This window comes from Pecten maximus, chromosome 19 (assembly GCF_902652985.1).
Source record: "Pecten maximus chromosome 19, xPecMax1.1, whole genome shotgun sequence".
Lineage (NCBI taxonomy): Eukaryota > Metazoa > Mollusca > Bivalvia > Pectinida > Pectinidae > Pecten > Pecten maximus.
The window spans coordinates 13,754,057-13,781,341 of NC_047033.1; the positions used below are offsets into that span (position 1 = coordinate 13,754,057).

Below are 27,285 nucleotides of genomic sequence, written 5' to 3' on the forward strand. Positions count from 1 at the left end.
ACATTGCACTGAATACGGCCTATACTTGTATCATTTTAAAAAAAAATCAGATAGGTAAAGGCGACACAACTATCAGTACATATAGTATATGTACCGGTAAACTATTATGTAACATTGATATTACTACACTGAGCTTCTTCAGATTTGTTGGTACAATGGTCACAAATGTCAATAGTCTGATTCAATGTGTTTATTCTCGCTATAATGATGCATATCTAATTACGACATCCATTTGTCATGTGTAATAGAAGGCAATACGTATTTGAATTAGAAATTGTCTTGTATAAGAAAGTGTTTGTTTATATATGTCATCGAAGGAAACCAAGCGTGAAATGTTTACGAATCGAGGACAAATGTAAAACCGCATATAGAATGTTAGTTTTTTTCTGTTGATGTCCAATTGTCGAATGGTATATCACTGTGTCAGAAACGTCGTTTCAGACCTATAATCAAACTCAAGGTAATGTGTGTATGGTGAAGGCTGTGACAGAGCAGTTTTGTCAAACGAGAACCTCTGACCCCTACATGTCCTCAACTTAGAATCTACCATATGAGAAAATATATTTCAATGATAGAACATAGGGGTGTCATTGTAACGTGGACTTGTTATCTAAGCCATCTACAAAATAACTAAACATTTTCCTTACAAGTAAGTTTACTACCTGCTGTTTATATGAGGGTCAAAGAACCGTCAAAAGAGCCCTACCGCTTATACATAATGAATTTATACTGCCTCTTGATAGTGTTTGATGGCTATTAACTCTCACCATAAAGTACGCCCGGTATTCTATTTAGAACATGAAAACAGCAAGCTGGTTATTTGGACAAAGCGAAGATATTTTCTGCAGAAATGGAAAGACTATCTAGTTGGCGGGTGTTCTCAGTATTTCTAGCCATCCTGTTGTACACCACCAGAAATTCGAAAGTATTAGAAGTGACTTACTGTTTTCAATGGTAGAGTCGGATAAAGAATGATTTGACCTTATCGCGGTCTTTCTATTTTTCTGTGTTCAACATCTTTCAAAATATTTCATCTGTATTTTCCCATTCTTACTTAGGTTGGATTGAATTAAATACAGGAGTGTCACATATCCGTCCAGTTTTAAAATGAAAGCATAATTCTTCAGACCGTTTGTTGGTTAATGAAAATATTGATATTTTGATTTCAAGAGGCTTTTCGTTTTTGATATTTATCATCTATAATAACCGAAACTTTTCGGTGTAAATTCAGTAATAGAATAAACGTTTAAACAACGCTAAGACCCTTTACTTTAATTGAGATCACCATATTACCCCGGAATCCAATATTCATCCGGTACGTCGGTAATCGGGCGTGTTGACGTATCTTGTCTGAGGTAACCGCGTACTCGTGTGAAACAGACACCAAATCTCTTCAGTTCCTGGCTATAAATGAGGGTAGTATCAGTTGATGTGCAGGTGGAAATACATGGTGTTTACTATTCTACTGATGCAATTAAACGCATAGGAACAAATAAGGGTAGTGTCAGTTATGGTAAAGATGGAGATGCAATGGAATCCCTGGTGACAAATGAGTGTAGTCTCAGTTTAGGTACAGGTGAACATTCGGGATGTTAAATATTGTACTGACGCAATTGAATTCATTGTAACAAATGAGAGCAGTCTGAAGTGCAGTTGGGAGTTCGGGATATTTTGCTGTTCTTCTGATGCAATTAGACACATATTTTAATAAAATAAAATTAAGAAAAAAATGTAAGATTGGCATAGGATGTGTATCATGTCGCAATCGTTGGTGGTAAAAGCAAAAGACAATTTTCACAAGATGACTTGTACAGCAAATATTAGTTTCTATTTCTGTAATAAACAGTTCGTTCAATCAGTTACAACTGTCTCCTCAACTGTGCTCCCAATTTGTAATGGAAGGTTTTAATACCTTCGTAACTTTTGCACATTATTTACATGTTCCTCTCGTGTCATGATCTCCTGATATTGCTGGGATGATATCTGCTTGTGCTCATATGGCCTTTAGATTTCAAACACATTTTATGGTGCTACTGTATTGGCTGAAATCAAGGGATGTGAAATATTCCACTTTGAAGTACTTCGCTGTACACAAACTTGACCCTATCTGATGTCATACCATTACTTTATTTACAGGTTTGTCCTACTAGGAGAATATCCAGTGTAAATCATGGTGTGTAAATCCGTGGATTGTGTTAATATCAATTCCCTTATCTACAGGGAATGGTCAACATGTCGACCGGATGTGTCTGGCTGATAAGGCTGGCTATATCTCTTTAAAGGTTAAAAAAAGGGACCCATACACCCGTTATATAGGCACTATCAGCAATAAGATATCCATATACACGGTTATATATTTTTAAGTAAAGAAGAACAATGGTCCGGGTATTGTTTGATAATTCTGTTGCTGACAGTTTGAAAGTGTTGTTGTACTTGGGGATACTTTATATGTTAGCCAATGCCATGCATGCTGTATTAAATGACGAGATATAACTTCGTACAATGACATGTTTTGTTGAGTAGAGTTTCCCTGTAGTGTTGATAAATTCTGAGTAAACAGCTAATGTATACTTGTATACTGTAGGTAGGCGAAGATAAGTATGGGTATCTAATGCTTGTATACGGGTATAGATGGTACATGTATACAGATTGGGCAAGACATCTATTTGGAATGAGTCACTCTGACTGTCTAACGTTTAGGGAAGGTAAGCTATTATGACTGGAGGGGGATAATGTCGGGGTGAGCTTGCTATGATATCAATTTACCTTGTGTTACAGGCATTAAAGACTCACTGAGCTTTTACTGTAATATTGACATACAGCACGACAGCTGATGGGAGAGTATAACATACCTCGATTCCAATTTTCATTGAAATACAAGCGTAATTGCTACCTTGACACTGAAAACATTTAATAGCTACTAAGTCGTTAATTCCAAACGTCGACCATATCTAGAAATACAGACAATTAAAGAACAATTTCTCTTTGTAGTGCAATGCAAGTGTTAATGTGACATCGACTCTCCAATCCGCAGCTATTGCACAACGTTTTATGGTGTCATAGTGTCACTGATAAAACCCGAAAGTTGCACTTTGCTGCATACCTTTCCATACCAGATGTGAATTAGTCGTTCTAATTTCAAAAACAATTTAAAGTCATACGAATTTGTTGTTGATGGAGGATCTACACATTTAACTATACAATATGAGTTGAAACATTTAAGATATACCGAGAACGACGCACCCAATAACATCAAAAGTCCTCGTGAGTTGTTTAGTCTTCTAAAGGTCGCTGAACTCTATACTATACATACAAAATACAGCTTTGTACTTTTGTCTATTGCACACGTAGATGACATTGGAGACTCTTCGACATTTTACAACCGCCTTGATGACCCAATTTCTTACTGGAATACTTCTGTGGTACAAGTACGGCAATTAAACATCGCTTTACCTGGTATGCTTATGTTCGGTTTACGTTTGTATATTTTTTCTAACATTACTAGTGTTATTACTCACCTACCGGGGATCTATAATCCGTCCGTCTTGTACGTAACCTCAAAGTTTATCAGACTTCACACAATTAGAAATGATCATAATATTTCGGACAAGTTTAAGCTTCAAGGTTGTTGGATCAAATGTCAAGGTCAAAGTTTCTCTTATTACCAGCACTCTAGAGACTACCATTCCATGACGGGAATTTATATCAAACTTCAGACACACGTTAAGGACCATAATAGCTAGCGGAATATAATTCATTCATATTCTACATGCACTAACAACTCTGATATATAAATCATATGTAGACAGCTTTTATTTATATCGTGTCTGTACGGCTGTGCATATTTTCCTATAGTTAGTTTGTATTCAGTTAATCTTTCATTCACATGTTACACTATACACACATTCTCAGCCTTTGCCTTAAGTGGAAAAAATGATGATGTTAGTACCGATGTAACAGAAAGTGCTATTGGTCAAACTGATCGTTTTGCGATTTAAACTTGTCAGTCATTGGCTAAGACACCCTCGTCTTTTCCCTCCCTCTTTAATCAATCTGTCCGCGTGGATCATAAGAAGGTTTCTGACCTCGAGAACAAATCCCCTTTGTGTTCCGTTTTACAGTTTGCTATTGTTGTAAAATTGCCTCTCGAGCGATCCGTTTAATTCGATGTAAACATGACCAGAATATATTCAATTTTCAAATTTGTCGATGACCTGAAGAATATAATTTTCTTTGTCAATATCGATGTGACGTTACATGCAATCTGTGTTTTAATTTAAACATTAATATTTCTAACGAATGAAATGAAATTAACAAGATTGTCAATGACCGTATAAGAGCTATTAAAACTATTAATGGCTGAGTATTGAAATATGGTAATAGGCTTAAAAATAAGTAATGTGCATCTGTTCAGAATATACAGACAACGTGTAAAAAAATATCTCGATTCTCGATTGATCAAATTTAGGGGTGTTGTGACCTTCTCTCATACATTTTAACATTTGCCAAGATTCATTTTGATCTATTTTAAATAAGTTTTAGAGTTTCCGACTTTTGGTCCCGAACATTTCTAGTCATTCCTTGAGTGAGGAAACAGCTGTGCGATGCACTGTCAATTTCGTAATTAGGCGTCTAAGTGAAATTTATCTATAAATAGCTTCATATTTAAAGCTACCTTTGACTTGTGCAATCATATGAGGATCCATGGCATTCACGCCTGCCGGTATAATTTCAAACTGCTTGCCCATATTTATATAGAATTACCCTGTATGATGCAAACAAATTAAGTCTATTTATACCACCATTCTTTATACACTTTACAAAAACAGGTACCCGATTATAGCCTATAATGACCTATGTATTGGCACTATGACAATAAGTAAGCGATTATAACACTTCCACAGGTGTAGAAACGGAAATATCGGTGTCTTGTTATATTGGTTAAGAACTGACATATCAAAACCTGATTCTATAAATATGTCTCGGATATCATTTTATGTTTTGCCAGATCATGTGTCAAACTATTAAAATATGACTTTAAATTAATCAAAATAGTTCAACTATTGCCAATATTGCAATGGCAATGTGACGGTAAACCATAGGACCGGATGATCTAATTGAACAACAAAAGCCATGATAGTATGTTTTTGTACAACTGAGGTCTCTATGTTGAAAACTTTACTTAATTGTTACATACCTACACTATCAGTTTATATTTCACGGTATTAATGTAACCGCTATTTTAAGTATACATGCAGCTGAGTTTTTTCAAACTGGTTTAACAAGATGTCAAATATTTTCAAGAAGTAACAACTGTGCACACCTGCGATATTTGTAATAAAATCTAATATGTTATCTTCATATATCATAACTATCCTTTGTCATGTAAATAAACGAATAGAATCAAGGCTTGTCTAAAATCTGTTCGCGAGGTGTAAAGAGAGGTGCATCACTACAAGATGTAGCTTACAAAGCAGGCATATCAATTAACATGCTTGAATGTAGAGAAAACATATATAAATATATTAACAAATAAATCATATTAATATGTTAGAACTTTTTATATTGCCCTGTTATCTATTCCTTTAGTCTTCTTTAAAAATTGTGTAAATACTTCTCTTGGTCAAACCTCCTCTTATCTGTATATCGATTCTGTTTGAATTCCAGTTTTGTTTCCTCTGTGCTCGCATTTGTATCTTTGTCTCAGTCAAGTTATCTCCCAGGTCGTTACAAATTCACCTTAACAATAAACGTGTATTTTACTGTCCTTGTTTCCAGTGTACAAAGGTCCAGGGTAATCACGCGTAGACAAGGCACAGTCGCGACTACTAATAAAAATCAGCGTTCAGTGTCTACTCGTAACGATGTTTAGACTGGGAAGAAATCTTCCACAATTAATCGGCTTTTCGTATGCGTGAAAATGAATCTCGTGTGAGGGAATGAAGGGCAAGTATCTCCAGAGTTTTCTTCATTGTTTAATCTATCTTAATTATTAAAGTAGATGAAGTATCTCGCTGGGTGCTTAAGCTTCTCCCATAAACTCTGCGCGTGCCTTTATTACAGAATACTTAATTAGTTGGTTCGTACCCGAGCTTAGTATCATACATTTCTATTTTTAACACGAAAACATTAAAAAAAACAGTTGCATTGGCTCGCTCTTTAAGTTACTAAATTATTGGTTCGTGTTGTAAAAGTAACATGAGTTTTTTTCTGAGTACAGGATAGATAAACGCAATGATGTTTTAGCCGACATTGTTGTTTTCTCCATTAACAAATGATCCATGATTAAAAAAATAGAAAATAATATTTGAATGCATCTTTAAAACGCCGTAAAATCGAGTCTTTATCCTAAAACCATTTTACGTCGTTACATCACATATCGTAATATGTGTGAAAGAACTCTCGGAAATGCTGAGCCTCTATATGCTCTAGGGAGAGATCAGTAGGTTATGTCTCGGGGTACATAAGGCCATGCATGCCTTCGTTACCTGTATCTACCTGCCGTTTGACCTATAACCACTATCCAGACGGCGGATATTGGTTTCACCTGTTGCCACGTCCGCTATTCATACACTATAACATCTATGTATACGATGGAAAGAAGGACGGATATAGGCGGCGAAGACAGGGGTATTTTAATGTGAACTGGTACCAATGTTGGATCATAAGCCGAGAGGATTTACGCCTACGTTAGACATGGGATGACTACAAATGGATGTTCTGACTTGTAGTTGAATGTACGATAGGCTGACCCCTGTGTTATTTATATACAGATGACTAAATACCTGTGATTTGTATACGTTGGTGTTATGGGATAGTGATATCAATATATACATTTTACGGGCGCAGATGTGTGTGTTGTTGGATTAACTGGATTGACATTCATAGTATGGAGTGTGTTCTTTGAGTAATAGGAATCTCTTGTGTACATATATACAAATATACCTGGATTTATATACAATTAAACACATCACGTGAATCTATATATACCGTGCGGCTTAGAGATAGGTAGGACGTAAGGTAATGTCACGAAGCTGGAGTGTGTACATTTCCCGCCATTCAAATTCCATATAAGGATGAAACAACAAAAACGGTCTTTAAATATCCTACCTGAAGAAACGTTATGAACACCATCGGAATTCACATCTATTTAAAGTTCAGGTGAAAAAGTGCGATGAAAGTATGACCCTCGAAGGCGTTTATTTACAGTACGACCTAAGGATAACGTATTAGTCGCGAGTATTGTCAATACTTACCTGAGAATACCTGAGTTTGTACACGGCTGAGGTCACGCCTGATTGAGCAGACGATACGGAATCCACGTTTATGTATGTGTGTGAAAACATCGAGGCCATTTTACCTTTAAAAAAGCTCCCATGTATTATTCGGCATACACTTGATTGTAGCCCTGAAAGGGGCTAGTAATTAGTGCACAGCCCCTAATAGGGGTCATGGATTTACCTGACGGGGACGATGTAAACAATGGGGAATGGGATCAGACTCAGATTCCACGATTAACGTTTGTAGCTCCAAGGTAAGTTGGTCACATCTCTCAGCCCACTGATACACACACATGTGATATGGCGGATGTCATTCCGCCATGTCGTGAACAAGTGCTTTACCGTCATAAAACACGCTGGATTTGTTTACAGATGCATTAACATGTGTTTCTGGTTTGTAGTTAGACAGGTGTGACAAAAAAATGCTATAACGGCTTTTGGTAGCATCTCAGATTTTTATGTCTGGATATCATTGATAAAGTTGTCACTGTGATGACCAGCATTTTCACACCTTTATGTAGATAAAGTTTTTAATATCCTGCAAAAGTGATAATTTAGAATAAGAGCATTGACACAATCAGTTAATATCTAAGTAAGTAATTGAACCGCCAAAGTTGCACCCGAAGTGTAGACGTAATGCATTTATGAAACTCTGTTACTATGGTGATTTCCATTAAGGGTGTATGTCATTTTCTAGTTCATTGACTCGTACCAGCGTGTAGGTGTGGGGTGATTATGTCGCGTTAATGCCATTAAAACTTGGTGTCTACATAAACTTCTCATTGCAGTTAACACCATGTACTGGGGATCAGAAGGCATATTGAAATAGAAATAGGCTTTATTAATCCAATTTACCTGTCTGATCCCTCAGGCGTGTACATGCAATAGTGTATACATATGTAGTGGATGAATATTTACCTGGAATGCGCTCACAATGAACATGGCGAACACATGACTAGCATGTAGTGCTGACAATGTTCAACCGCACGGCATCTTTGGGAGGGAGAAACAGGCGCCCCGCGTCTCTTTCTCTCCCTACTACTTCATTGTTATTTTCAAAACATCTTGAACTGGGTCCACAAATCTTTTTGTTGTACTCTAGGGCAAAATATGACATAGTATTTGAATTATGTATCATGTGTAATATAATAAACTACCCTACGCCGCACGCGCAATGTTACGACACACCACCCTAACATCGCCAGGGTAGGCATGATACGGCTGTGGTCGTGCATAATTCATATCATGCACGAGAGTTATGGCGGGAGATTAAAGTCAGAGCAGACGATAGCGTCTAGTAGCAGCTGGGACGTATTGATTGTAATAAATGTATCCATACAAAGTTTATACAGCTTAAGGTGTCCAATATCCACACATAATGCAGCTTTCCAGTATCAAAAAGGCCATTAATAAAAAGTATGTACATGTAAGCTTATAGTGATTCTCTGTGTCTTTTATGCAATTTACACTGTAAAGATGTGTATATTAAATCAGGCATCAGAAACTTCTGTTGTCGTATTCACACCAGTGTATGTGACATATGCATCCAGGATCTTTCTATGAAAGGGAATGGGGGGTTAGATAGTAAGCATAAACATTGAAAAAGACCGGAAATAAAAGAAGAAGAAATATTGGAATGTTACGGCCAATAGTTAGTTTGTTATCAAGCTATCCACTGCTTGTTATAGAAATGCGAAAAGGAAAGTGTCGAACATCTATGGTAATAAGCTATGTTTGAAAAGACGTTATTTCGAGCAAATATTGGAATACATAGGCCAGTGGTTAGTCTGCTTTCAAGCTTGCCGAGCTGTGTACAAACAGGAACGGAGAATGTTGACAGGTAGCCGATAATTCTGATGTATCATTTCTCGCGATGCTATTATATAAAATCTACAGGTAACATTGTCAAGCAAAGTACTTTCCTGATCACGACTCAATCCGCATGTAATCTAGGTCAAACTAATAGGAATTCACACAAAAAGGGAGATTATTTATTTGGCTTTAGCTATGACTACGTAACACGTGGATATCTCATATATATTTTACATACCTGAGTCTACAATTCAACAATTCCTTCTAAGACAATTAAATTCACAAAGTCCCAAAAACAATGTGAAACATGATTTGAAATATATTTTGTAATGGAGAGCATGTCAAACACTTTAATTTATTCATCAAGATGGGATAGCGTGAGGACAAATAATAAATCTCGTATGGTTTTCATCACTACCACGATTCCGTCTATGAGATATGAAATTAGACCGTACTTCAAAACGTCTACGCTGTGGGATTTGTTGTGACGTATTTTGACGGGTACGAAGCTGATTTTGTGAATCGCTTTCGCTTCCGCCATAAACGTTCTCCGGTTTGAGGTAGATCCTCTCTATGTATCTGGGAAGATATTCAATTTTGGGTATTGAACAGACATAATTATTGATTTAATATTAATGTATCATCCCATCAAATGCAGAGATTTCGGGCGTATGTAGTTGTTTACGGAGTATGTATGAAATTATATATTCTCTACGTGGTTTTAACCTTTTGACCTCTAATGTAATTAACACGCGATGTGCGAACATATACCCTGGAGTGTTAAATGGCAGGGGTGTCCAATAATTGGTCACGTGACTTTGGAGTTCATCTGTAACAAGCCTAATGTGATCGATTGTACGTAGTAACTTATATCCATTATCGCCAATTGCGAGCTGGGTTTCTCAAAACCCAAACCTGAACTTGTAAACCTTTCACGAACAATGTAGAAGATTGCAGGCATATATACATTAAACATTTGTAGAATAAGCTAGTTATTCTTTCATGTCTTTCTCAACTTTCTGTCAAAGTTTATGATGGTCGAAGTAATTAATACGACATTACATTTGGAGTCCATTGATTTCATATGGGTCATATTTAACAAATCAAACGGCTTAATGTGAATTTCGTTGAATCACATTGAACCGCTTGCTCTATCTGGTACATTTTCTCCACAGAAATATATACAATGGGACATTTAAGAATGCTATGATAATGTTGGAATGCTAAATAGGTTGAAATTTACACTGTTAACGGAAGAGATCAAACGAGTGTTCAATCACACACCTGGTCTCGTACCTAGTCACACAGGTGAGAATAAACAGGTGAGTCAGTATACCAGTTATAAACAGGGAGGGAGCTTTGTGTTTATTGGTTTGTTCTGTACGTCAACAGAGCGGTGTATCACACGTTGTATGTAAACAACACATAACAGACATTGTTAAAGGTAATTGTTAATTACATAAAGACGGTAATACTCAATTACGTTTGTGGTTAACTCTATGGTGGCAATTCGACACAAATACAAGCGGCTCAATATTAAAACATTAATAAAAGAAAAAAAATTATGATAGCAAAAATATGATAACAACAAAACAAAATATCAAAACAAAAACATGATATTAAAACAGGAACAAGATATATTAAAAAAAAAAATACAGAATAGCAAAACAAGAGCACAATTTAGAACTCGAGAAATATATAAGAGCAAAAGGAAACCATCCTCAGTTGAACCCTAGGTTGTTCCTTCTAATGAAAAGATACAAAATCACTTAAATCAAAATAAGGGGGAAATGTTTACTTCGTCATTTGGAATTTCGTTGGTGTCTATATGACACATGTACTTCTTAAAAACTATCAGAACTGTTTCGAAATTGAACGGGTTAACATGTAAAACACTGCAGTAGCAACGTACCGAAAAAAAGCGTACACGGTATTTATTTCGTATACTTATAATTCATGCAAAGTTTGATAGAGTTTAGTATAACGTCAATACACAGAAATATCTAAACTGTCGTTAATGAGAACACGGGGAGACAGCACAGAACGTGGTAATTCTAATTTTCAAAACTTAAGATAATGGCGAAACATGAACTAAAGACATATGAATAAGGAGACACTAAGAAAAGTACAAAAGGATAGGCCATCGTGAGGGACCGTCAACCAGAACAAAAATCATCATAATTCTCTTAATGCCTCAAACTGTCCATATTACTGGTTTAATGTCATTGAACGGCGTATTTAAAGACTAAGTTCGCCACGGGTTTTAATCTCCCCCGATCACAGCTTTATAGATATTTAAGATCTTTATGTTGATAATATCATCTTACTAATGTTTATTTAGCTGGCTAAATACATGAAATATATCAGTCATGTGATCTTGGTCGTGATCACTTACACTGTCTACAAAATCTGTGTCTTACAAACGTTTGTAACACAGGAAATCATCAATTAAAAGTTTTTATGCTGCCATGCCAGTTCAGTGTACACAATTCACTTTTGTTGTTCTGTCTCCAGATGAAATCTGAATCCAACTATTTTAACTGTCGAATCTGACAGCGCACATTGTTCCGTTGAACTTGCGCAGTGGGGGCATACTTATTAATGAACGTGGGGCTGCGAGGGTAGTGTTTCTCCTATTTTTGAATTTAAAACTGGAACATTAACATTAACAAAGCTTTACAACCTTTGTAAGATGTCATTATCCTCGTTTATTTCATCAACGGGAGGTGGTTAGATAAAAGGGGATCTAAATGCTGTTGTTATTACAGATCAATAACGAGTTAATGTTCTAACCAATTTTTCGATAACATGGTAATTGCTGGGGGAGTTTAACCACAGCTTGAATATTCTTTTTGCAATATTCTTTTTGCAAAATATTAAACGCCACGGTTAATTTTCAGGCATCCAATTAGTATAGACATATTGTCTGTGTCCTGTAAAGGTACTTGTTCTCGTGGTATTACCATTTTAGCGCTTTTGACACTGGAAGCAGTGCGCTAAATCGTTATTTCTATATATTAGCTTCTAGAACACATTATGCGAACGTGCTAATCCTACATTGCACTAATTAGTTAAGATTTGGTAAAGCGCGAAACATTGAGTGCGCCAAAATTAATGTATTTACGGTATTTGGGTGTTCTACAACAGTCACTCGTAATTATATCTGGATGAATTCTGTCAGATTTTCCAAATGACCTTGACCATAGCCGTCTTTGTCCTTGCAACATCATTTAAATACTTTCACTACACTAGGGTGGAGACGCTGTGATATTTACCTAAGTGATAGACAGAACGCTCCCTAGAGGATTGACAACCCATTGTTATACTACCTCCTCACGTATAATGATAGGCTGTCCGTGTTATGGTGTAAATGAACCTAGTATTATCTTGGGGTCCGACCCGTCGTTTACCTATCCCGACAGGTCAGAGCGATCAAATTGATGTCTGGACTTATCTAACAGCTAATACTTAGACCACAGGTGTGCGTCGTGTCATTGCACCTGTCTGATATTTGACCGGAAATAAGACTGAGTACTTCGGTGAGGAAATAAAGAGCGGAAATGTTCAGGAAGAAATATGCATGTTCACTATTGCGGAAAATAAGAGGAGGGGTGTTTTTGCGGGGGATAGGACGAGGTATAGGGCGGGCGATAGCAAGAATTCGTTGGTAGGAAATGGGCTGGGTATTATTGAGGTTGTGAGATGTGTGGACATTTCAAGGGGAAATATGATGGAGATTTTGGAAGAAAAGAGGAGTGCGTTAAAGAAAAGGAGAGCTTGGGGAACTGGTAAAGGAAATATAAAGAGGTACTTCTTGAAGTAATATTGAGCGATGTTGAAGAGAAATAGAATGTTCTTCTTTTGGGAGGAAATAGAAGGGAACTTTGGAATGGAAGTAAGAGAAGGCGGTAACTTACTTTTGAACTCTGGCTTAGATCTGCTACAAGAGTCCGAGGTAGAATGACCATACATCCACAACAATAAGGAGTAGTACTAAGTGTTATGGATGAGATAATCCCACCCCCTATTTGTCTAGCGGTCACACTACACGATTGTTTTTATTGGGTATTTCCCAGGGATTATAACGAAGAGTATTATAGTTCCCGGTCTTGATTCACATTTGAACACTTTCTAACAGTCCGAGTTATATATAAATAAACATTGGATTATGAACGAGAACAACCCATTACAACCATGATTTGTGGTTATAGCCTCAACACTCAGAAATGATATATTGAAATAGTTTTATGTTGATTTACGTCCATCAATCATTACCTAATTTATCTGCGAATATGCTCCTCTTATTCAGGTGTTAAGAATCTTTAATTTTGAAATAGCTAAAAGTGAATCATCCCAGAACTTTAGAACGTTTCCATTAGGGCAGGGAGCTTATTGGAGGATACATATCCTACTAAACTTTTACACTAAGAGAGGGGGCTTATTTGAGGATGAATATGGTACTAATATTTTACACTAGGAGAGGGGGCTTATTTGAGGATGAATATGGTATCACCGAGCCATTGAAGATGATGAATTACTATAATATATGTATATATATATATATACCTTTGATCTGCCTCGTTATTCTCATGTTATGCCCACTTTCATATTCTCTATCCCTAAAACTCGTTTCCATAACCGTTTCTATAATCGGTCAGTAATGTGTGTTTCGTTTTTGTCATTACAGCCAGAACAAGCTGGACGAGGCGTTACTAACGTCAGGGCGGGTGACGGACGCTCTGACGTCATTGCTGGAATGGCTGGGAAAGGCGGAAGCCACCCTAGCGGAGGACCAGCCCGTCCTTGGAGACCTGGATACCATACACATGCTCATTGAGCAACACAAGGTATGGACCGGAACCGGAAGTTACTCCATTGATTTGATCTATAACTAGTATGGGACTCAGTAGGTGTTTACACATACGAACTGCAAGGTATACCATACTCTTGTTGACGTCATATATACTAGACGACCGCAAATGTCTGGGCGGAGTGTTAGGAAAGTCCAGTTAGGGCCGCTATTAAAGGCCAGTGCCTCAGGCGTGGACAATTGACCGTGTAATTTTCATTTGATAGATACAGTAATGTCACATTTGTACGACAAATTAATTTTACTGTTACTCGCCGACTGGTCAGTCTCTATCAATGATGTCCCTGCCTGACTCACCGCACACAGGTAAATTTTGTACTGTGTGCGTATTATTCACGCTGGCTGTGTCTAGTGTGCTCATATGTGTACGGATGAATTTAACCACAGAGCAGATATTCGTTTACTAAATACCGGAAATTTACAAATAACACTATGCCGAAGTCGTATTATACATGAGGACCTAAATTGCCCTTGAAAGAATAAGAATGCTTTAAATCAAAAGTCTCCAACCCTGAAGAAATAAAGCCAGTGTATTGTATACATTCCTTGATGTCTTGGTGTTACATTTTTTATTTTTATTATTGATATTTCTAGATAATTAATCGACATAGATTTTCATGTTCATTAAATACAAGAAAAAATATGGCAATTTTCTACTTTTAAAACCGATTGTTCTGGATTGTTACTTTTAACTTAAATATGCATGAAATCCGTCGCCGATAAAGCAGAAGACGCCCACGCTACAGGAACACGTGGTCTTATTCTCCATTTTTTAGCGTATTCATGCAAATCTGTAGCTTTTGCATATAGTCATTTCGTTTTATCGCTTCGAATTATGGTTTCGTTATAATGTCGGTAGTCTCTGTTTTTGTTGTTTTTATAAATATATATACTTTTGTTTAATCCTAACTGTCCTGTTTCTCAAGGGTATGCAACAGGAGCTTGGGGCCCGGGAACAGACCGTGGCAGCAATGAAGGCTGCCGGTAACGTGTCGGCCGCGCACCTAGAGGAACTGGAGACCACGTGGGATCGGGTCAACAGACTCAGTGACCACCGCGAAAATAAACTTCGGGATTCTCTCCAACTGGTAGGCATACTTTTATTTTCTAAATATGCCTCCTTTGTAAGCTGGACATTCATGTTCTTGCAATTTTGATTCTTCAGAAACCGCCAGGCCCCGTTTTCATCATCGTCCCAGACCTTAGACAAATACCTTAATGAATATTTATGTGTAAGCACTATTGGTTTTAATGGGCCATGAAATGTTATATCAATCTATCTTATTTGGAAACAATGCTAATTCAAAAGTAGAAATAGTTTTTTACCTTTTACCTTTGTAACATATCTGAAAGACAAAATTCATTTTAAATTCAACCCATAATGGCACTATTTTTCTTTACAAGGCGGAGGAATTCCAAGATGTCGTCCAAGTGATGCGTGAGTTTTTACCTCAGGCAGAAGCTGAACTGAAGTACAAAGCTCTCCCTGATGATGAAGTAGCAATTATTCAGTTAATAGAGAAACATGAGGTAAGGCCGAAACCAAACTTTCTTAAATGAAAGAAACAAACATTCAGAGGTAATGCCGAAATTAAACCTTTATAGGCGAAAGAAACAAACATTCAAGATAGTTAAAAAAAACCTCTTATTTCTGCAGTATATTTGTTCATCTTCACATATATTGAAGTATTTTTTAATTTATTTTTTAACATTTCAATATATTTTGCTTTGCAGAAGTTTCAAGAGGATCTCAGGAATCACCAGGAATGTGTTGACAAAATAAAACTATTAGCAGAAGAAATTTTACTAAACTGCCATCCAAACGCCATACGATTTGTGAAATATTACCTCACCATCACACAAACAAGATGGGACCAGGTAAGTTAACACCATTCCAGTTAATGTCTGACCATGTTTAGATTGATAGCAGTGCATCATAGTATAGACATCTTTTCATTTCTAAATGGTGCTTTCCTAATGAATCCGAAAATCAGTTTTCTAAGTCATATTTATTTAGCTGTGATGATTAAATCTAAATATAATACTATGCTTCTTGCAGTTATTACAACGGGCTAAGAATAGGGGTCAGAGGTTACAGGAAGCTTTACGCAGTATCCAGGGCAACGCCGCCCTTGTAGAGGACCTCCTTGCATGGCTGACGGACGCCCAGGTCCTACTGTCAACGAAGGAGCGTGATCCTATTCCAGATGACCTCAAGGTCGTAGAGGATCTCTATAAAGACCACGTGGTAAGTCTCCACATTACCTAAACTTCATTAAGATTAATATCATGTGGTATTTAACCTATATGTTTTTATCGCTGTATATCGTCATATTACATTTGTTGACACAGTTTTTTTCCATTTAATTATTTTGTAGGAATTCCACGATGAAATTACAAGTAAAAATAATGATGTAGAAAGATTAACCAAAATTATAAACGCGGAGCCAAAATCACCTGGACGTATTCATGGCAGGTAAGATAACGAGTGGTTTAAATACAACAATGAAAACAAATGCATTGTTTAAATATATTAAAATCAATACATTTTGCAGCATGTGCAAGTATCAAAAGAAAGAACTATATGTGTATGTAATATATAAAAAATATATTACGTTGAGATATGTTTTTATTCCTGAGAGAATTGCAGTGGGTATATATGTGAGGTACTTAATTATAACAATGTATTGTATTGAGATTACAAGGAAACAATTAATGGTGTTTTCGTTGAAAGTAGAAATGATTGTGTCGCTTGATTTTCAATAAAACACGTCTATTGCATGGAAAACGATGAGATGTGCAATTGACTGCTTTATAATTACATTACCAAATATCGTTTCAGTAACATGAAATTAAATGAAAGTGACATCTACAATCCTCGAGTTATAACGCTACAGAACAAATGGAGGATCGTATGGCGCATGTCAGTTGACCGGAAGAAGAATTTACAGGATGCACTTGACACGCTACTAGAGGTAGGTCTTGTGACAATCGCATTCATCATGTGATTCATTCTGATGTTCATGTCTCAAAGTAAAAATAGAATAACAATCACATCATCAATCCACATAGACACATTCTCAGCCAAAAAAAAGGAAAAAAAGGCAAATGAAGTACTTCAGAACCTTTAATATAAACGGCCGACCAGATACATCGGTAAAAGAATCCATACAACGTTAAATTCATCTTAGTGTTAATTCCACTTGTGTTTTTGAACATTTATGTTAGCCGTTAGGTTTTAATTGTATATCTGTATTTTCAGTTGGAAAGCTTTAAAACGTTTGACTTCGGAGTTTGGAAGACTAAGTATTTGAATTGGATTAAGGCCAAAAAGATGAGAATCACAGACTTCTTCAGACGACAAGATAAGCGAGGGGATGGCCTATTACTCAGGGACGACTTTGTGAACGGAATGCTTATAACACGTGAGTTATATTGACGTCCCCTATCTTGATTTTGACATTTCTCTCGACTTTTTAAAATTTCCTTAGCTGCCTCCTAGTGATCAACAGTTTAGGCCCTAAGCATTACTGACGAGGACTGTATAAGTTGTGAAAACTTACTGACTATACTCTTTGTCATTTTACATGGCAATAAAATATTTTTAAATAAATCTGACGAGTCCTAGTAGAAAAAAGCAGCAGTTTCATTAATTTGGGTCCTTCTGTGTCGAACGTTCGTTTTGTTTTTTAAGACTCTATTATTTCTTTTTTTGTACAATCCTTTTAGGAAACAAAAACATTTCAGATATCGTTGATGATGAAGTTAAAAATGTTGATTTAAATATTGTCTTGTATTTCAGGTTTCCCAACGAACCGAACAGAGCTCCATGCTGTATTCGATATTTTTGATCGAGACGGAAGAGACGTAATTGAATATAAAGACTTCATTGAAGCATTAAAACCGACTAGACATGTAAGTCTATTAATATTTAAAATAAAAGATTTGATGCCAGTCGGCCTACTTTTATAATTGTCATTATATCAAATTAGTCCATATGTTGTTAGATTGGTAAAAACAGGTGATAAGGATGTGCAAACAACAAGCGACATGTTGTAGGTGTGATATATTAAAGTAAAAAAAGATCAAAAATTTCACTTATAAAAAATAGAAGACATCATAAAATGAATTTTCCTTGCAGATGTCGATATTTTATGTAAAAACAAAACCGGGTATCTATGCAACGGTTATTTCAGTTTCACAGCCTTTTTATTGATTTATTCCATTTTTATCATTCTTATAATATTTCTTGATAATTGAAGCAATACAGTAAATGCTATTAGACAAAATCAGTAATAAAATTCCAAAGTAATTGGAAAATTGGACATTATATTGTAAGATACAAAATGCCATATATAAGTTTTATTTAAATATTTTTAACATATTCCGGAACAGTTTGATTAGAATAACATAATTGATCATTAAACTTTTATCAGGAAAGCAAAATAGCAAAATATCATTACGTCTCTAAAATATACCCAGAATTACATTCAACGGGAAATGAAGCATTGAAATTGATTAGTTTGAAATATAGAATGTCCCGAAAATATATGTATCGCATATTAATGATATCAATAACCATCTCTTGGTTGTATTGCAGCAAAAGACACGTTTGAACAGTAGTAACCGACAGATGACGGACGCTGAACTGATCCACGATAACATCGAGAAGGAGATATCTGGATGTCAGTGTAGGAATTCGTTCAGAGTAGAAAGGCTTGCGGAGGGAAAATACAGGGTAGGTTCTTCGTTATACTATCATATGATAACATCAGAGACATATATGTATGTATACATTTGTATTAATATTGAGTAGAATTAACGAGTTTTTACAAGAGATTTAACAAATGTACATCTTTTTTATAAAAATAGTTCGGGGAGAAACAGAATATTAGACTTGTGCGGTTCCTGAACAGTACGGTGATGGTACGGGTAGGCGGAGGCTGGGTCACACTTGACGAGTTCCTGGAAACAAATGACCCGTGTCGAGGTAAGTTTCATTGCAATATCAAATATATAATATCAAATAGTAGATATATTTAAAGTTTTCAGTCGATTTGTTCTTCCTTTAAGGTAATTCAGGAAACATTGCGTTTCCTTGACGTCGCTATCCATAAATGGTGCAATTTGTGAAAGTGTTAGATAATTAGTTTCCGGAGTATTTTCTTTCTACAGTAATCACTATAAATGTAATTTATACGTGTTAATATAACTTTTTGTATGTTGAAAGTCTGTCGACTCTCTGATATGAAACGTCAATCATTGTGTATGTTTCTTATCTTATTTCTGATAGTTGCTTATCAAGCGTAGTATATAAATATGCAAATTGATGAATAGTGGGTTATACAATTGAAATTTACAATTGTTTCAGTGAATTCATTCAATCCCATGACATTCCCAGAAAGCTAAATCGCCTGTCCCTTCCAAATAAATAATACTACAGTTTTTTTGTACATTTACCAAGCCTGACAATTAATTAACATTAGTGTGTGTTCATAAACAAGGTTCTATCGAAAATGGCTCTGGTCACGAGCTTTGCTTAATACTATAACCGGACACATCAGTCTAACAAAGAGCACGAAGCAAATGGCTTTTGATTATATTCCTGACTAATATACAAGTTATATCTACTAGCATATATTCCATGACCACTTTTTTGTCAAAAATCGCTTTTTACTAAAAATAAATCTTAAAAGATGTCCTGTATGTCAATGATTGTTTATATGTCAACATACTTAACAAGACTTTTATTGTAATTGTTTGGTAGTGTTTTAAATTTGTTCAATGTTTTACAATGTATGTTTATGCTCGGTACTGGTTTGTGTTTGAGGGTACTTAAATTGTTGACTATATGTTGATGTTTGTCGTGTTTATAACGTTTAAAACTATGACCATAACTTCGTTTGTTTCACTAATTCGATGTGTTACCCAACAGGCGAAAGAGTTATATATCCCTCAACTACGACTTGTAAGTACCTCCGATTGATGGAGAGTTCCACTTGTCAAATTGATCGGTGTCGGTTGGATGTTTTATCCATTGAAATGAATGATGAAATGATTTTACATTTGTTATGTAGAATGTTTGATGAATTAATACAAAGTCGTGGTGGTAAGAACTAATTAAAATGCATCTTGTTTAAATTTCGATTTTGTTTCAGGTAACGGTGAAAGCTCGATATGTATTGATTTCTGTTTACAGGTCGACTACAGCCATTTGAGAACGAATAATCAGAATAACAAAAATATCAAAAACGATATAGACAAATGTGCCTTGTTTTCAGTTTTTATTTTGAATATGAAACAATTGCTTTTTGGTTTTTATTAATTCATATTGATGAAGTACTCTCAAATGGCTGTCAAAATGGTGATTGTAAAACGACCAGATATGGTCGGCTGTAACCATGGTGATGGATGTACTAACTTCTGTATCCACAGCAAAAGGACGAACTAATTTTGACCTCAGGGATACCCTCTCACCAGACGGACAGACGAGTTTCCGGACCCGAAAGGGTAGTGGCACGTTTGGCTATAAATCGAAACTTAACGATACAGGATATGCATCGTCTGTCTCATCAGGTATTATACGTAGATATAGGTAGTCACAAAAGATTTTCTTTTGTTCCTGTAGATGTCCGCTGGACAGTACGGCGCCCTCGTACCAGTAAAGTGTTTTTCCATTTTGTTATATCAACTGTATTATTCAAATATCAGTTCACAAAAGTATATTTTTACTTTTCGGGTTTTTTTTTTAATCGGATGACAACATATTATCATAATCTAATAAATTTCTTAAATAAAATGCATTTTAGTCGAATATTTTATTAATGCACACAAAATATATAGTTATGTAGGTCCCAAATTTATAGATATTCCTATGTTTTAGGATATGCCTGAATTTTAAACTTCCATGTGAAATCATCACGGAATTTAAGGGAAATTCCTTGACAAAGATTTTGTCTTTAGTCAAATAATGAGTTCACATGGAAAATTTTAGTTGATAGATTTCCTAAAGTAACTTTCATAAAATTGGGGTCCGAATACTATACAGAAAATTGGCTTTTGTCTTTCTTATTGTAAATTGTGTTTTCTGGTGAAAATAGTATGGTTTTATTATGCTACAGTGATTCTACATACTTTTGTGAACCTGATATGTAATTGCTAAAAAAAAATAATAAAAACGTAATTTAGTTTTGTCTATAAATGCTGCATAGCTAATACATAACTTTCAAATAAGCTTGGAAATACATTTTTCGCTAATGTTGAAACGCTAATATTTTCATCTTGCTATGTGTAGGTTAAATGCTACTATATCATGTATATTGTAACTAAATTTTGTATGTATACATGCATTATATATAAGTCAATTGACCCTACCTGTGTATAAATAAGAAAAATAATATCCTTCATTTACATAACATGTTTAAAATTTAGAATGAGGTATCAGATGAGGCTCTAGTCTCATTAACTTTTACAGAAGTCCTAAGTCCTTAAATACCATAATTGAATCTGTCCGGATTAAGACATCATTGTCAATTGTTTTGTGTATAATCATGCCTAACCTGTGACAATTCTAATACTATACCCAATGCGCCCTCACTAAACACACACGCATCAGCAGCACAGACCAACGGCCTTGATAGACTAACTGTGTACAGATCAACAATTGTCTCGCATCACTAACGAATAACAATAAAATGTCAGAAGGCGATGTTCGTAGCCATAGTAACAAAAGGTACTACATTTCATGAGATTTCAAGCATTGCTGCTGCTAGATAAACGTAACGCAGTACAGACATTTTGGATCTTGTCTGGCTTCAGACTGAAATAAGTATTCAAATGAAATTGTTTGATTTTACCTTGAACCAAATCAGATAAATTGAGAAAAGGCATTTGATGATAAGTCGCCTTTGATAAGTGACTTTCTTAGGCAGATTGAGGGTGATAAGTATCATATAGTACCTTCTTTATGTTATCTGGCCCCATGGACACGTCTTCAGCATTCATCATGTTGCATATTTAATGGGGAACGGTTACCCCCTGTACACTAATCAATCAATTCACTTAGTTGTACGTACCTTCTGCGGAAAACAGAGAAGCTTCTGATTCGACCAGAGTAGAGAGAAATACGCATCCTGTAAACGCTTGTATCGTAGATGAATTACTACGGTACAATATGACATTGCTCTCTTCTAGCCGGAAGTTCTGGGGACCGTTCATTGCGCCGAAGTAGGGTGACTTCCTCAATGGTCAATCTTTCTGGGGCAGGTGGTTCGCCCTCAGTCAACCGGATTCACAAAAATGCAGACTTTGGTATGTGGATGGACAAGTCCATTTACGTAAAATATCTTCGCACTTGGAATGATGAAACGAAAATCTGACCCTGGTATACGAAATTGGAAACATCTTGCCATACATCGTCATTTTTTGAAAAAATAAATTTGGAATTCAAGTTAACTAATGAATTTAACTGCCTTTTGGTTAAAATAAGTGTTATAAACAACTGCCGAAAGATATATAACGAAACAGAAATATTTAAAACTTTAACCAAACATACCTGATATTGGATCTATCGCACGTCTAATGTCATCTGTTACATGAACAATGCAGTCTTGTGTAGTTTTCTGTATTTCATGACATAAACTTCATTTAGCTACAATATCTTCAATATGTATCTGCAATAGCTAACACTCATTTAAGGCCCACAAAGCACAATACCAAAGATGTAATGAGTAGGATAGGTAGTTATAAACAGCAAAAAAAGATGGAGTAAATTTCAGGGTCAGAGTTTCATCATCATTCTATGCAGATCCACGTGCTTTCGGAAAGGTAAAAGCTTATAAATACACATGAAAGGTGAAAAAAGCAGGATGGTTATTATTCCCTTTGATATTTCGATGTCATTAGATTATGTTATACAATGCCTAGACAGGTGTGTGGCCTACACAGATCGGGACTAGTATCCTATAACTATGGTGGTATGGATATTTCGCTAGTTAGCAAACACACTCTAAACTAAATACGGGAATACGTATATATTCTATAGTCTACAATTGACAACAAGCTTTTTTAATTTCCCGTATCCGCTTTTTATAATCTATCCTAATAATATACCTTCACAAATATGTTATTTTTTACATGTTTTCTTCGTTCAAAATACACGTAGTTGAAAAAAAAAACCTTTCATGTGATATGTCATTACGAATTGCTTCCCGAATATTTGATAATTGTTCCGCTACGTGATGGGATTATTTATATATTCATTTACTGTAGTTTTGCATGAGAAGGTTAAGGTGGTCTTATAGGCATGTTTTATGTATGTTTTAGTTTTGAAGGTGTTGAGTACGTGCATGGTATATGTTTCATAGTTGTTCTGTATCGCATCAATCAGAATTACTTCTACAAATTGTGAAGAACGCTGTCAAAATTTCAAACCCGTGTGTAGATAAAGATATTACATGTTTTCGATATTTCCGGAAAGGTTACATTATTTGTCTATAATAAGTTTATGTTTGTCTATAAATCTAATATGAATGAATTCTCATCGGCACATGTTAATTTTGATATAACAGCACCTTGCACATACGTTATCTAACTGATGAGTTGCGTTCCTCCACCTCGTGTTCCCTTCATTTTCACGTGTTGGTTACAAATTGTCCTAAATGTTTGTCATTGTGTCATTTCATCCGTCTGTCTTTCATGGTTTTTGTGTCTTCATCTGGTAATATTTTGATATTATTTCAGACCGCGTGGAGTCATTTTAATCATCTCAAGTGTAAACTTTTACATATTGTCTTTGATAGAAAATGAGTCAAATTTAATCGGGAAACATTTAATTTCATTTCTATAATAAATTGATCAGTATGTTAAGTGTCTCTCAGAATTTAGTTTAAGTTTCTTTTAATTAACGCTGTCAGGTGTTGATCAACAGAAAATAATTTGTCTATAGTTGAAGAAAACATATTCGGATTCTGCTAAGACACGATGTTCCAATCAGGAAGGCAGCCAATATATATTTATGTATTACGTGGTCATTTTGACTCAACTCTTTTAAATATTCTCCCTTATTCAACTTGGATGCTTAGAGTAAAGGGGACTGGGAATTATCCCATTTTAACCAGATTGTCAATGTGTTTCATGATCAAAGAGACGACCTCCCCATGATATTCAGACATTTTTACTTTGTTGTCATGGTTTGAAAATAATGTCATTTTTCAATTGCGTAATATTTAATCAATTTCCTGGTGCAGGGTCCACTGGAAGTCTCACGAGGACGAAGCGACTAAGCACCTCCTCCACAAACGTGAACTCGCCAACCAGCTCGCGCGCGCGCAACCCATCGACGCCATCTAGACTAAACAATACGATATCAAGGTCGACAACTCCTCAACCTACGCCGACTTATGTTTCACGTTCAAAGACGCCGACACCTAGGTCAACATCGTCTTCCCGCACAGCGGGCACTCCCAATAGAACAGCCACAACTCCAACTCCTAAAACATCAACTCCGACCCGTACAGGACGTACTACACCAACATTCACGGGAAGGTCAACCCCATCTGGTCGAACCACGCCCACAATGACAAATGGATCTAGTAGTGGTAATAATAATAGTAGAAGACTTCCTTCAACACCAAAGACTTTTCGGTGATTGTTTGAGATAAAGTGGAAATACGCATGCGTGAACGGATATAGGTTGTATGAACATGCGCAAGAGGACTTCCAGGGAATGTGTATGTGGAGTATGACAGCTTGGAGTTCCACATATATCAGTGCGGATGTACTTGTGTGTCGGAGTGAGAGGGACTCTGAAATTATTGTTGATAGTGTTACTGAGTGTGTATATATGATACATGACAGAATGAACTACTACCCTATGGCATTGAGAATCCCTGAGTTATGTGAAAGAGACTAATCACTCAAACTGTCAAAGTACCTGACTTTAAATCCGAAGTCAGACAGTATCTAACAGCTTCCGTGTAAGGAAAAGTATAAAAAGTGTACGGTTTCTTAATATCAGAAACCCCCAAAACACTCGTGTTCTGACAGACTTATATATAATTAATAGAAGGGAGGATTCCATAATCACGTGAATGTTTTGTTATAAAAATCACGTAATTTTGCACGAGAAAGAAATTCATGGAAGACGGAAGTGAATAAACACAAATGTCTTTCAATTCATATTTTTATACCCAGATATTATTTTTAAAGGACCAGGATGTAATTCGATATTCATTGTGAATAAACTTTGTCTGATCTGACGTCTTGAGAACGTTTTGATTGGCTAGAGTGAATCATTTATACGTTTAGGGGTATATAGGGGGGATGCGTCTAGAATTAACTTTATAGAATTAGCTTATTGTACCTAAACAAAAATATAACAAATATACTGCCGTTTTTGTTGATACATGTATTTAAATTCAGTTATAACTGTTTATGATATTCTGTTTTATATAACAGCAAAAATTGGAAAATGAAAAATGTCTCATTTACTGAGATAAATGTCTCAATTATGTTCTGTAATCTTATTTATGAGCATTATCCCAATATAACCAATTAAAGATCATATCAGTTCCGTGATAAACGTGAGAGAGTTATACTTCAAATGTATGACTACCATTAAATCATTGCAACTGTACATTCCAAATACATTACATATATAACAGGGTTTTCTGAAATGACTAATTGCTCATTTTAATTAACCAATATGATATCTTTAGTGTTACATGTATTTTAGGGAGAAAAATAAATATACATGTATTTGATAAATACATACTGTAAACAAATTAATTTGCATGGATATTTATTATCGAGATTTACTGTGAACAATATGCTAGCGAGAATTTTTCTCACCAAAGTCAACAATGGCATATTTGTAAAATGATAAATAGCAAATATATGTCTTGATAAAGATGGACAAACTGATGTATTTACTGTATTTTCTCCTATCTCGCTAAAATGTTACATCGCTAAATATCAATATTTCACAGTATGTATGTTGTTTACCTAAGACAGGTGTTGTAGGTGCTAGTTATACGAGAGGGTACACCTGTCAGTTGAATTCTATGTAAGGCCTATATCATATCTATGCAACATTTTTAAGTTGTTTTCTTTAATTTTTTCTGAAATACGTCCTTTTTTTCTCTGTTACTAGACATTTGAAGTTTGTTCTTAGCTAAATTCTAAAGATAAGAATTCAGTTTCTGAATTGAGACTTTCCTATGAAATTTAAATAATCAAAATATTTTTTGAGTTTCAAGCGATACTTTGTGTATTCAGTGATAACCTGTTAGTCTGAGCACATTATTTAAAGAGAAATGTATTCATTTCTTCATATTTCTGTTCAGAAATTTGAATGTGGAGTGTTCAGACTAGCATGAATTCACTGTATATTGTATACTGATATTTTTTTACTATTGTTTCATATATGCATGAACAAAACATTCCATTTTCAAAAGCTTTTATTGTATCATAACCTTATCATCATGACCTCATTGAACCATATCACCATTTAAGTCACCTTTGGGCCCGGCATTGTATAGAATCTATGTCATACTTAATGTAATATTAAAACAATCGTAATATGTGTATTTCTTTTGTTGTCTATGGTTCATTGTTTTGCTACCTTTGACAATACACAAAGAGTCGCGAGAGTGATGTCTTGATTGTGTCCTTAGTCAAGGTATTTTACCCTAATTGATTGAGAAAGAATGCGACAGACCTCCCTTATGATATTCAGTGAGGTAGCAAGGCACCAGTTACAACAAATATACCCCCTACATAAAAAGGAAAATACAAAAATAACATGAAAGTACACTTAGCTATTCAATATCGCTACATTTCATTACTAAGAGTGCATACTGTATGCATTCATATTCTAGCAGTTATCTGGTTTAGTGCATCTCGCGCTGAAAGTATTTATATTATACATGTATAATTAGAGTGATGTTAATTGTAGTTTGTGTTTATTGTTTTGTTGTTGTTTTTGGGTTTTTTTTTAGTCATTATAGATTCGCCAATTTATCTTTTTTCTTATCCATTTACATTCTATTAGGCGCTAAAATATAAGCACGCCAAAGAAGGTATCTTTACAGCAATTCATTCGTATTTCATACATATGCCAGATTTATCTCTTGATATAATACCTTGTATAAGTGTTCCAAGCCGTTAAGAATGACAAAAATTGACACGGGGCTACAGTGAAATCAAACTAGCTGTTCGTCTCTACATGACAGTTCCCAATAAGGTCTTTACTCCTTGAGGTCGTCTTTTAGCCAACTATTATGTTTGAATAACTCAACACTTCAAATTAAGTGCAATACACAT

General features: G+C 35.4%; 1 protein-coding gene across 4 annotated transcripts in view; it reads left to right on the top strand.

Annotated features, from left to right (window-relative positions):
• The window catches only part of LOC117317564 (dystonin-like), a 67,585-nt gene extending 41,040 nt beyond the window's left edge, over positions 1-26,545 (top strand). For all 4 annotated transcript variants that reach the window (XM_033872391.1, XM_033872394.1, XM_033872392.1 and 1 more), the window contains 15 exons: positions 13,780-13,939; positions 14,889-15,050; positions 15,367-15,492; positions 15,697-15,840; positions 16,022-16,210; positions 16,341-16,438; positions 16,805-16,937; positions 17,225-17,387; positions 17,765-17,877; positions 18,563-18,700; positions 18,835-18,952; positions 19,898-19,930; positions 20,398-20,538; positions 22,156-22,272; positions 24,210-26,545. In XM_033872391.1, coding sequence (XP_033728282.1) covers positions 13,780-13,939; positions 14,889-15,050; positions 15,367-15,492; positions 15,697-15,840; positions 16,022-16,210; positions 16,341-16,438; positions 16,805-16,937; positions 17,225-17,387; positions 17,765-17,877; positions 18,563-18,700; positions 18,835-18,952; positions 19,898-19,930; positions 20,398-20,538; positions 22,156-22,272; positions 24,210-24,610 — 2,236 coding nt within the window. In that variant the 3' untranslated portion in view covers positions 24,611-26,545. The remainder of the gene's footprint in view (positions 1-13,779; positions 13,940-14,888; positions 15,051-15,366; positions 15,493-15,696; positions 15,841-16,021; positions 16,211-16,340; positions 16,439-16,804; positions 16,938-17,224; positions 17,388-17,764; positions 17,878-18,562; positions 18,701-18,834; positions 18,953-19,897; positions 19,931-20,397; positions 20,539-22,155; positions 22,273-24,209) is intronic.
• Positions 26,546-27,285: the final 740 nt, after the last annotated feature.